Genomic DNA, 13,192 nt, shown 5'->3' on the forward strand with positions numbered 1-13,192 from the left:
AAATCATTGGCACCGCCCTACCCACACTCGAGGACTTGCACACTGCAAGAATCCAAACTAGGGTGTGGAAAATCCTACTGGACCCTCCGCACCCTGCCCACCACCTTTTCCAGCTACTCCCCTCAGGCAGGCGCTACCAATCCATGCACACCAAATCCAGCAGACATTTAAACAGCTTCTTCCCCCAAGCCATTAACTCTTTCAACTCTTTGAACTCTTTCAACAGTAGCCAAAATGGAACTGTATAGTGCCACTTAGCAGTTTTTTTGACGACGATACTAGTGCAGCGTGTTCTATCGGAAACAAATTACTTGTGTGTTCTACATATTTGGCAATAAAGATGATTCTGATTCTGATTCTGTATAGTAGGTAAATATAGATGCATACCATGTGCTTTTACTTTTTAATGCCGCTTCAGACTGTTTATTCATTCATTCATTCATTCATTCATTCATTCATTCATTCATTTATTTGGTTAGTTATTTGTGTTTTTTTTTTTTATTGTTATTGTATTTATTTTTTTTGTCCAATATGGCTCTTTCACCATTTTGGAGAGATGCACCTGATGATGGAAGAAAATCTTTGAAGATATTGAGAGAATATTATGCCGGGAAAGGAAAACCGCAGATAATAAATCTGTACACCACGCTCACGTCGCTTCAAAAGAGGAATGATGAAAGTGTTACAGACTATATCATCAAAGCCGAAACCGCCATCACAGCACTCCGAAATGCAGGTGAAACTTTGGGAGATGGACTACTTGTTGCCATGGTATTAAAAGGACTACCAGCAAGTTTCAAGCCATTTGCAATCCATGTAGCGCATTCAAATGATGAAATCAAGTTTGCAGATTTCAAGACGAAGCTACGGAGTTTTAAAGCCACTGAGAAATTGAACACTGAGTCAGGGGACAGTGTGATGAAGACATAGGGTCGGAGTGGACGACAAACCACCAAAACCAACACCCGTGACCAGCACAGTGATGACACAAGCATAGTGTGTTTCAAGTGTGGGATCAAAGGCCACAAAGCAAGAGAATGTCGACAGAAGACATGGTGCAGTCATTGCAAAAGCAAGACACATAAAGACGCAACGTGCAGGCGTAAGGACAAGGACAGACGAGATGACGCCAGTAAAGCGTCAGAAGATGGCGACACCGACAACGCGCTCAAGATGAAGGACGGCGAGGCCAGATCCAGGGAGCAGTTGGGTCACGACATCAGAGAGCGAGGATTGGTGGTGGACACAGGAGCCACTTCGCATATCATCACCGACGTGACCATGTTCAAGAATTTCGACAGCACGTTCAGACCGGAGAGACACTGCGTGGAGCTGGCGGACGGCACACAATGCAGCGGAGTCGCACATAAAAGGGGAGATGATGAGGTCTCTTTGATAGACATCAAAGGACAAAGACATAAAGCAATGCTGAGAGACGCTTTATACATTCCTTCATACCCCCAAGACATTTTGTCTGTAAAGAAGGCAACCACCAACGGGGCAACAGTGATATTTAAAGAAGATAAAAATTCACTGATTACAAAAGGTGGGACAAAATATCGTATACATGTGTATGGAAAGTTGTACTATTTGCATATTGAGAAAGAGACACAGATAAATGAAACAGATGAAAACACATATTATGGCATGAGATTACAGCCTAAGACTAGTGAGGTCTTTCAGGAGCCTAATAAAAGAGCCTAAGAGTCATGTGTACAAGACAGGGATGCACGCGAAAGTGCAGTCACAGAGCCAAATGAACATAAACTCATACGACAGAGTGACACAAATGATGAACCTGAAAATAGAAGGTATCCTACTAGGGAAAGAAAGAAACCTAGTCACTTTGATGATTTTGTGATTGAATATAGCGATAACGATGGGGCACACACCACAGTAGATTACTGTTACAGAGCTGTGTGTGGTGTTCCGCAAACATATGCAGAGGCTATGAGATCAACTTATTCACAAGAATGGGCAAAAGCCATGGATGAGGAAATTCAGTCATTAAATGACAACAACACATTTACTGTGACAACCCTACCTGCGGGGAAGAAAACAGTGGGGGGTAAATGGGTATATGCTATCAAACGTGATGTAGATGTCAGAGACAAATATAAAGGACGATTTGTAGGGCAAGAGCCAGGTGGAAAACAGACTATGGAGAGACATTTTCACCAACAGCCAATCAAACAGGTATAAGAGTGGTGCTTCAAAAAGCAGCTCTGGAAAATGAGGAAAGATTGATGGTCTAGTTTACAAACTAGAAAAATCACTTTACGGTTCCAAGCAATCTGGCCGAAACGGGAACAAGGTCTTACATGATTATTTAACCGATAATGAGTATAAGCAAAACCCAGGTGATTATTGTATGTATGCCAAAGAGTCAAGAAGTGACAAGGTAATCAAAATCATATGGGACGGTGTTTAAATGTGAAATGTGTAAGACAGAGTTCACATGTGTAAGACAGAGTTAACATTGTTCTGTTTGTCTTGGTTTACATTACAGCAAACTGAGTATAAGTGGGGGTGTTGAGAAAGTTAGATTGTATCCTCATTTTATGTAACGCTGTAATACTGAACTGATCTGGCAACCTAGCCACGACGCGACATCACGTGACTTGACAGCGATAAAAGCCAGTTTGTGTATGTATTTGTTTTGGACTTCTCGTACGACGGTGAACTAAACAAGAGGACCTTCTCGACTCTTTATTCTCCCAAATGCATCGCGAAAGCGCTGTAGATCTCAACACGCTCGCTCGCAGCAGACTACCGTAATGCACAATGTTGACAATCGAAGTGGCGGCTCACTTGACTTCGATTTTGTGAGTCAAGGCTGGCTTGAATGCAGTACCATGTTGGGGTGTTGTTCGCCTTTTACCCAAAGTCAATACGTCACATCACAGAGATCATATAGGTTTGATGGTGGGCTGCGGCTGTGTAAAATTTGAATATTCTCCCGTGTCTCATCTGCGTGTCTTAAGTTTTCTCATGTACTCCGGTTTCCGCCCACATTCCGCATTTTCAAAACCTGCGTCGTCGGTTAATTACTGCCGATGCGTTTCCTGCGATTGGCTGCTGGCGACTCGCCAACTGCTTGAAGCCAACTGGGATCAGCCCCAGCATGCCGGCAACCCTCGTGCGGATACGCGGTTCAAATAATGCATGGTTTTACATTGTTGTACACAGAGAAGTACGTTATCATTCGCATAGAGCGTAATCATCGTTTACGAATAAAAATACAATTTCTACTACGAAAAAACAGTTTGTTTTTGAGTCTCGCGTTTTCGAAGTGTGCCGGATTTTCAAGTCTTTCTGGAATTATCATCCACAAGGGGGTAGTATAAAACTGTGACCCGAACGGTAGAAGATCATCCTTTTACATTCAACAGCTCGTGATGTTCACAATAATCTCAGACTGAGTTAAAACACCGCACAGTGTCCGAGAACGAACAAGTAGCCAGATAATAAAACATTCAATGGCAACACAGCACATAACTAAGCCAGTTCAACATCATTGGCGAGAACTAAGCCCCAAACATCACTTGATAATTATCCTGAAGGCATGCAAACGTCATGTGTCATTCATTATAATGGTGCCGATTGCTTGACATTTGTAGAGGTGTGCATATTTGCTTACACGTATGTTTGTCTGTTGTTTTAAAATCTTCAGTACAAACGTGACCATTTTGCATGAAGTGTTTTCCATGAACTGGTTTGCACGTCATGCTTCCACAGAAGAGCGACTGACGCAACATAATTAGTGTAACATGCGCTTGCCTGCATGTTTGAAGAACACTCCCATACTAAACATACATTCTTGAGGATCTACTGTACAGCTCAGTGTGAGTGGCTTTGTGCATTCTTCTTTAATGTGGCTTCTGAATTGTGCAAAGGGAAATATTACATTTGTTTTGTATTTGTTTCTATATTACAGGTGACTTTTAGTTTAGTTTTTGCTGCCATTTCAATTTGTTACACGTCTTTATGTTCCCTAAGAAATTAGGGGAATTTTTAGGTGTGTACTGTTTTGGTGATATAACAAAAAAAAAATGCATCTAATGATATGTTAATGAATGGCAAGTATCTGTGATCATTGAAAGCCTTTTTAGAACATGAATACTTTCATCTAAAAAGAAAGGTGCTAGGGATTACCATAACAATAACAGGTGTAGTGATACAAATCCTAAAAGTTAGGCTCACTCATGTTATTTCTGGAAATTTACCAAGTGTATTGTGTCGTGAAGAAAAATCAAGAACCATACAGCCGAAATTACTTCTGAGTTCTTGCTGTAAACATTTTGGCACCATCCCAGGTTGCTCGCAAGATGTTACGGAACAACTGAAAACACGTGGCAAAAAATATACAGGACGGAATATTCTAATACTAAAAATCTTTTATCAGTTTATTTACACACATTGGCCGGTTTATTTGAACACAATATACCTGGATATTATTCTGCTGTATAAATTGGAAAAGTTGGCCAAACAGTTACTTCTGGCATTGAGTCATAAATTCAGTACTCTGCCTTCCACTTTAATTCACTGCTATCATAGCTAAGATAAGATTAAATGGATTGTCCAGAGTACTCTATTACAGACAAAAATAATAGTATGGATAAAACTGCAGAAATAGCTAATAATGTAACGACTATTTAATACATATCTGCACCAACCGAGGAAAACAAATTTCTGATCCAATAAACTTGTTTGAAATAGACAGAAACATGAAAAAAATCTTCTACAATGTTCATTACTGCTGTAAACAATAGAAGTATTAAATATTGTAGGAACATTTACAAATAAAAAGTCAACTGATTGCTTCACTATTGATATAAAAATGGTAAAAAAAAAATATAGTGTGACCTTCCACATACAAAGTCAATTTGTCATTCCAAACTGGTATCTTTTCATCAAAAAGGAAAAGGTCATTCCAATTCATAAAAGTGGAGATAGACATTTGTTTACAAATTATAGACCAAGATAACTATCACCACAATTCTAAAAATATTCTAAAACTATTTTCATGAGTTATATTTTTTTCAGAATCATATGCGATTAAGTAAAAGTCAATGTCAATTCAGAGAAAAACAAACCACCTCATCAATCAGAATTATTTGATAAATTTAAAAAAATGGACTGAAGAATCAATGTTTAGTTGATAAAATATATTTGATGATACATTTATTAAATATAGTTATGTAATGCTACAATCCTTGAGAATACAAGAGAAAATCGACATAAATGTGATTGAGTGTTAATGTATGTTGTCTCTGTACAAAAAAAACTATATAGCTCATATAAAGGTAAAGCATTTTTATATGAAGACTTTTTCCTTTTGAACATATAATTGTGTTGATTCTGTACCTTTTTTAACCATTTTACCTACATTGACTTTCTGTCAATTTTATTGCACACATTTATATGTTCAATAAACAATGACCAAAAAAAATAATCCCCAAAAGCAAAAAAAAGGCATTATTTAAAATGAGTAGATATTAATTTTTCATGAAAATAAAATGGTAATGTAAAATCGAAATTGATCAATACATGTTACATGTTAATTTCTTACCACCCCGTGGTTGGGAATTCCTGTTCTCGTCTGTTCTCATAAGAAGTAAATAAGGAAAAGTCTTCCTTTTGAATTTAAACAGAAACAGATGGACGCACCACCCCGACCAGAACTGTTTGACTTTTACGGAGTCTCCATGACAAAATTCTTCACTGACAACTGGCAAAATGTAAAGACCTTCAAGGCCAAATCAGATGACATTGTCATAGCCACGTATCCCAAGTCAGGTAAGGTTTTAAGTATTGATACGCAATACTCATAGATTCATTGATCCATCTGACAAATTGTCCTGCTTTGCAAAAGCTCATATTGTGCATCAGAATGATTGAAACCTGATCTTAGTTTTACTCCATGGCACTATCTTTGTGACTGCTTTATTTTCTGTATATGATAGTTGTCCATTAAAGCGCGACATCAATCAATATGTATCGTATCGCATGGCATCGTATCGTATCGTATCGTATTGTATACCACAGGAACCACATGGGTCTGCTACCTCCTGGATAGGCTCTATTTTGGAAAGACACAGCCAGAGAATGACACATCCCTCCCTCTGTATATGAGAGTGCCATTTCTGGAGCTCTGCATCCCTGGTCATCCCAAAGGTTAAAAAAAGAATATTTGTCACTGATAGATTAAATACAATAGACCTCCCATTATGACCTCACACACACTACTAGGTACTTTTAGCTATGAATGACACTGACTGATTTGTCCAATTCATTAAGGAAAAGACCTAGCAGACCAGCTCACAATCACTCCTCGTCTTATCAAAACTCATCTGCCAGTCCACCTTGTACCAGATACATTTTGGGAAAACAACTGCAAGGTAAAAAGTTTGCCATGTCTGCATACAATTGTGGCAGGTGAAGAATTTCAAGCTGAGACACGTTGACTCAATTGTGGATTTCTTTTCATTCAGGTCGTCTATGTGGCTCGTAACCCAAAGGATGTTGCGGTGTCTCACTTCCATTTTAGCAGCATGAACAGCATCCACCCTGCGCCAGGAGACTGGGATGGATTTTTGAAAAGATTCATGGATGGGAAAAGTGAGGTCAAAGTTGTTGAGATTTTGTCAAACGGGCTCGTCCATCTTTCACTCTGTCATGAAAGCGTTCTTCTGTGGCACCAGTGGCTTATGGAGCTTGGCATAAACACGTGAGCGGCTGGTGGGAGAAGAAGCAAACGTATCCAAATCTGCACTACATGTTCTACGAAGATCTGACTGAGGTAAAATGTTCGCAGATTCTTTCCTTGCAAACGCACTCAGTTTCTCTTGATATTTAAAGGACAACCGAAACCATTTTTTTTGTTTCCTAACTGACATCAGAAAAACGTTTTATGGCATCTCAAATACCCAAAACACGCAGGCTGATATTTTTAGTCAAATGCAAAACACCAATAAAAATGACTTAAAGTGTCCCAAAACTACTTCAAAATGACCTCAGAAAGTTTCAGTTTCAGAAGGTCCCACCCCTCTGTTCGTGACATTAGGTTAGGACGTCTTGTCTTGCTCGAGAATCAAAACAATGGCTTCAGATCTGGAGAAGATGCTTTCTTGTTACTCATCCAGTTATGAATATGATTCAAATAGTTCTGAAGAGGAAAGCATAAATATTTGCAATCGATTGAAGAAGTCCTCCCGTCTCATTTTGAGGCGTCTGGACTACAATGTAGTGCCCAGAAAATGCACAAGATGGCGCCCAAGCTCCGTTGAAAATGGGCTGATTTGTCTGCTGGGAATTTGTGTCAACTAGTATCAAATAGTGGTCTTGGTGCAACACACAACGATTCACCATCGCGTTATTTCTGTGTTTTTTCCTTCTAATTTCGCCATCAACACGAAGTTTTCAGACCAAACAAAGTCCCCAAAATGCATTGTGTGTCGCTTTCTCGGTCAGGGGGGTTCCTGGCGTGACATCAGGAATCGTCACCAACTCAAAAACAAGACTTCCTGAATATTTAGCGCGAGTCATAAACCGTAAAATATAGCTATATGCCGTGGAATCTTTGTAAAATACGCTCAGTAGAAGTCATTTGAAGGGATTTTACAAATGATGGACACAACTTGTCCAGAGGCTTCGGTTGTCCCTGCAAAGTGAAAACAAAACGTGCTAATAATTATCCATCAATTTTAGCTTAATCCTCATTATGGTCACAAGGGGTGCTGGTGCCTATCCCAGCCTTCTTCGGTAGGGACAATTTGGAGTGTTCAATCAGCCTGCCATGTATGTTTTTGGAACGTGGGAGGAAACCCAGGCTTGGCGAAAACATGCAAACTCCACACAAGGAGGCCAGACCAGGTCTTGAACTCACAACCTCTGCACCGTGAAGACAATGTGCTAACCACTCGACTACCAGGCCACGCTGTGTTAATAATTATACATTAAAAAATATCAGCAGGTACTATTTATAAAGTAAGGCTTCAAAATTGTGACGTATCAAGCAACCAAATCATAATCTTTCCCGATCCAAATGGTGGATGCACTTTTGGGGTGAAGGCAAATCATATTTTGGACACTCGGGTAAAGAAAGGGTGCGGAGCTATCAACTAATCCACACCTGGTGGTGAGTTGGCTCTGATGGTGGAGGAAGATGCCAGTCTGACCTGGCAGATCCAAACGGATTGTAAGGATCTGTTGTGAGTTGTCTGTCAGATTCCCTTGTCAGAATGAGTTTCAACTCCCATCTCTGGTTAAGTTTTTCCCACTTCTCATATACATCTCATCCTGTAGACTTGGGCCCCCTTATCTGAAGTCAATTGTCTCAAACTTGGGTCTTAAACTGGACACTGACTTTCAACTTGACTGACAAATTGGTGCTGTCGTTAAATCCGGCTTCTTTCATTTTAGACAGCGGGCTAAAATAAAACCTGTCCTTTCGCATGAGCACCTTTAAGCGCTTTACTTTGGAGTCAGCCAATCCTTCATGAAGCGTCTCCAGCTGGTCCAGATACTGCTGTTCGTCTCTTGACTGGTAGTCATGAGAAGGAAGACAAAACTCCTACTCGGGCATCCCTTCACTGGCTTCCTATACATTTTAAAGTTCTTTTCAAGATCTTATTGTCTTCAAATCTTTAACTGGCCTCACTGCTCCTTACCTCTCCGAGCTCATCCACCCTTACACGCCTTCATGACGCCTCAGGTTTGCTGACCAGACATTATTAGATGTGGCAAAAACTAAACGGAGGCTCCGAGTTGATGGAGCCTTTTACGTTGCTAGTCCCACTTTCTGGAATGACCTGCCACTGAACATTCAAGAAGCCCCCTCGCTGCCCATCTTTAAAGGACAACCGACATCACTTTTTTGTTTCTTAACTGACATCATAAAAACATTTTATAGCATCTAAAATACCCAAAACACGCAGTGTGATATTTTTAGTCAAATGCAAAACACCAATAAAAATGACTTAAAGTGTGCTGAAATTGCAAAAAATTGTAACCGGAAGTGGCCAGTTTCAGAAGGTCCCGCCCCCTTGTTCGTGGTGTCACCCCAAGACGTCTTGCCTTGCTCGAGAATCAAAACAATGGCTTCAGATTTGGAGAATATGCTTTGTTACTCGATTTAAGAATTTATTCCGTGCCATTTTGAGGTATCTGTGGGCGGGAAATGTAGCACCAAAAGGAGGCAGAAGATGGCGACAAAGCTCCGTGTAAGGAATTAATCAGCACGTGGAAACGGGCTTACACGGAGGTTTGTCGCCATCTTCTGCCTCTTTTTGGTGCTACACAAAGTTTTCAGACCAAACAAAGTACAGCAAAATGCATTGACGTGATGGAAGGGCTGCTACAATGTGTCCTTTTTTCGATCAGGGGCGTTCCTTCAGTGACGTAACATGAGGACTCGTCACCAACTCAAAAACAAGACGTCCGGAATATTCAGCGCGAGTCTTAAAACGTAAAATATAGCTATATGCGGTGGAATCTTTGTAAAATACGCTCAGTAGAAGTAATTTGAAGCAAATTTACAAATTATGGACACAACGTCGGTTGTCCTTTAAAACCTGTCTCAAAAGTCACTTGTACTCTTTGCCATTCGTCTCAGCATGATTCCAACTTGATCTTGGTTTCACTGCCTGGTGCTTTCTACTATCTTTGTGACTGCTTTATTTCCTGTATATGATAGTTCTCCATGTTAAGCGCTTAGTTAGAGCTTCAGCTGTTTTTAAAGCACGATATAAATTACTATGTATTGTATTGTAATCCTGGGGGAGGTTGAGGTCATGTTTCTTTGTCGTTGAGGCGGCCGATCAAAGTTGTGGCCGTAAGATGGTTGGGGGCTGTCGAGACGTCCACCCCCACACTGGTTGTTGGGGTTGCTGTCAAGCTGAAGGAGGAGTCCTATGAGACTCTTCTGGTCTGTCGGACTCCAGAGGCAGCTAATGAGTACCGGCTGGCCAAGCGGAACGCAGCATCGCGGTTTCCGAGGCATAAACTCGTCGGGCGTGGGAAGAATTTGGTGCCTCCATCTGGGAGGCTACCAGGAAATGTTGGTCCATTATATGATATCCACGGAGGGTGAAGCAGTGCACCTTTTCCACTGTGTACAGAGACACTGTGAGTCAGTGGGCAGAATACTTCGAAGACCTCCTCAATTTCACCAACTCAGTCAGAAAAGGATATAATGGCTGGATGCAAACCCCTGATGTGATTAATCTGCAAAAATTTGCTCCAGGAATGAATTCACCAATAAGCAAAATTGCTCCTATAAAAAAAGAAGACAAAATCAGGAGTGCATTAATTTATTAACCAGTGTAAAACATAGGAAAAGAAACATTGACCAACCCTAACCCAAAAAGTAAAACCAAATGCCAATTTTAAGAACAAATATTTGGAAAAAAAACGGTAATTGGGAAACTATCTCTCATACTGTGCTTCCTTTCAGCATATTTATACAAGGATTACAGCATTATGTCATACACTCAAGACATTTTAATTTATGTAAACAAAGTGTGCAAATAACACTGCTATAAGATCTTTAAAAACCTGTTTGAAGTTTTCTTAAATTCATTTTTTGGAACTTTTAAAACAAACACAATCTTGATTTTGAAATACAGTAAAGTCTCGTTATATCGATATCGGATATATCGATAGTCCCGGTTATATCGATATTTTTTCGGACTCCCTTGAATATCGATATAACGAGACTTTACTGTACCTTGTTTTTGACAGCACTCATGTCATTTGAGAGCATTAAATTCAACACTGCGTGACTTTGTTCAGTGTATTTTCGGCAACATCGACAGGAATGAATCAAACAAGGATAATTATAAAGTTCGAATTTCCCTGTCTCACACCCTACTTAAGCATTGCAGGATCAAGCCAAACCCAAAAGTATTTATTCTTTGCATAATTTTTGTGTGTTGTTAATTGAACGGAAAATATTTTGATATTGATTGAGAAAGTCTTTTGCGTGAGCAGAACTTGGAACGTGAGATCGACAAGCTGTGCAACTTCCTCGGCATGTCTCCCTCCGCCGAGGAGAAAGAAAGCATCATGACTGCCGTGCAATTTGACAATATGAAAGACAACAAATTGACCAACTTTACCAATGCCCCCTTAATGAATCTGAAGGTGTCTCCTTTCATGAGAAAAGGTATGCAGCAAGATGGCCGTGAGTGATTTGCCATTTTTCTAAACTGATGAGGTGGAATCGCATCTGAATTGATCTCTCTGCCATTTGAAGGGAAAGTTGGAGACTGGAAGAATCACTTTACCGTGGCCCAGAATGAGCTGTGTGACGAGCACTACAAGCAGCACATTTCTTTCCCTGGACTGGTGTTTCGCACTGAAGTTTAAGGCTTGAACAGATCAAACAAACTGGTTCTTCCTTGAAGGCGGATGACGTTCAGTCAAACTGCCCTAGCAAGCCTTTCTAGAGTTCACTTCTGGTCATCATTGTCATCCTTTTGGCGTTAATTCGTTCGGGTTATAGAAATAAGTTCACTGCTAAACGGAACCAACTGTGTGTTTTATGTAAATACAGTAAAGTCTCGTTATATCGATATTTAAGGGAGTCCGAAAAAATATCGATATAACCGGGACTATCGATATATCCGACCCTGTTTGCATGTAATTTTCTCCGTGCGTGCATAGAAAAAGTATCGATATAACCGGGACTATCGATATATCCGATATCGATATAACGAGACTTTACTGTACATATACGGGCCTTCAAAAACAATAAACATGAATGATGATCACTTTTTTTTTATTTGAATCCAGACATTCGGTGAAACAAAACAACAAACGTTAAAGATAATCTGAAAGTAAACAGCTGTAATACTGAATCTCTGCATTGAAATAGTGGGTCGGGCACATTTATTTATTTTCTATGGCACGTACACTTTGCAGAGGGAGCAACACTAACCACATGCAGTACTTTTACTCTGGTCTGGAATTCATTGGAATGTAGAGCACAGTACAAGGTAACCTGACAAAAATCACTGAACAAATGAAGCATCGTTCAGAAAATAGGACATCATCCTGTTATGTTATGATATGAATAAACGTCTGAAAATCCTGCATGCAGTCCAATAAAGGAAATACACAATGATTTATGTAACTCTTTTGTTCCACCCCAACAGTTGCACATTTTCAAAATCCACCCTGTACACTCAAAATATTTTTTATTAAAAAATATTTGTTTTCTAGTATATTTTCAAAGTGACTCTAAATGTAAATACATTTACTCACATCAATATTTCAATCCTCAGCGCCGCTGAGACAATCCTGATATAAAAACAACAATACTGCACAGCCAGATAAAAGCATTTACGATTGTCTTTCACAGTGACAAATGTGACTAAGTTTCAAAAATATATTGAACACAAAAACAAACAAGTATTTACATTGTTGCCTCTATATAATATAATTCAAAGATACTTCTATCCCGAGTAATAAAATACTTTACTGAAAAGCAAAGTGCTGTGTTTGTGAGTTCATGACAAGCCAGCCATTGTTTCATGACGCAGTCATAGAAACCTATATATAGCAAGTACAATGTAATTGAAGTCATCAAATACTGTCCATCGCCTACAGTTAAGCTTGTGTAAGCATGAACTGTGTGACTGCGGCTGTAGTTTACGACATCAATGAGTCATCCGTTCCAAAGAACCTGGGACAAGCGGCAGCATATTAAGAGCTTAGAAATAGTTGACGAGTCACCATATTTGAGATAATAGGTTGCTGGTAGTCACAACCAGTACAAGCACAGAACAAAGTAAAATAATGTATGGCACATCTTTACATGACAGAGGGAAAAGTCTCAGAATCACATGAAGAAATGAAATAAGTCACTGTTGTTGATATACACACAAACACCGAAACAAAAGCACACTTTATCTTTCACCAGTAACAATGTTACCAGTAACAATGTTAATGTTGAGTGATGTTACCAGGCCACTGTTTGATGATCTGGTCACATTTTATTTGGATGCTGAAAGAGCCACCATTACATATCAGCAAACACCTACCCAGCATCCAAGCCTATAACCAGAATGTTCCATGATAAACAAGGAGTCAGAAAAAGGTTGACATCAATTCACAAGTCAATCATTTTGGAGAAACGTGTTGAAATAACCTCCGTTTACTATAGATTGTGGAGAAACAGAGCAAGTTT

General features: G+C 39.7%; 1 protein-coding gene across 1 annotated transcript; it reads left to right on the plus strand.

The window, feature by feature from the left end:
• Positions 1–3,717: 3,717 nt before the first annotated feature.
• LOC148903292 (cytosolic sulfotransferase 2-like) lies at positions 3,718–12,127 on the plus strand. The gene is made up of 8 exons (XM_088999426.1): positions 3,718–3,845; positions 5,655–5,799; positions 6,049–6,177; positions 6,301–6,401; positions 6,495–6,621; positions 6,705–6,802; positions 10,993–11,167; positions 11,258–12,127. Exons 2-8 carry the CDS (start codon positions 5,661–5,663, stop codon positions 11,368–11,370), a joined length of 882 nt encoding a protein of 293 aa, XP_088855552.1. The 5' UTR covers positions 3,718–3,845; positions 5,655–5,660; the 3' UTR covers positions 11,371–12,127.
• Positions 12,128–13,192: the final 1,065 nt, after the last annotated feature.

This window comes from Hippocampus bargibanti, linkage group LG01, assembly GCF_051943395.1.
Source record: "Hippocampus bargibanti isolate YZ-2025 linkage group LG01, ASM5194339v1, whole genome shotgun sequence".
In the NCBI taxonomy this organism is placed as follows: Eukaryota; Metazoa; Chordata; class Actinopteri; order Syngnathiformes; family Syngnathidae; genus Hippocampus; species Hippocampus bargibanti.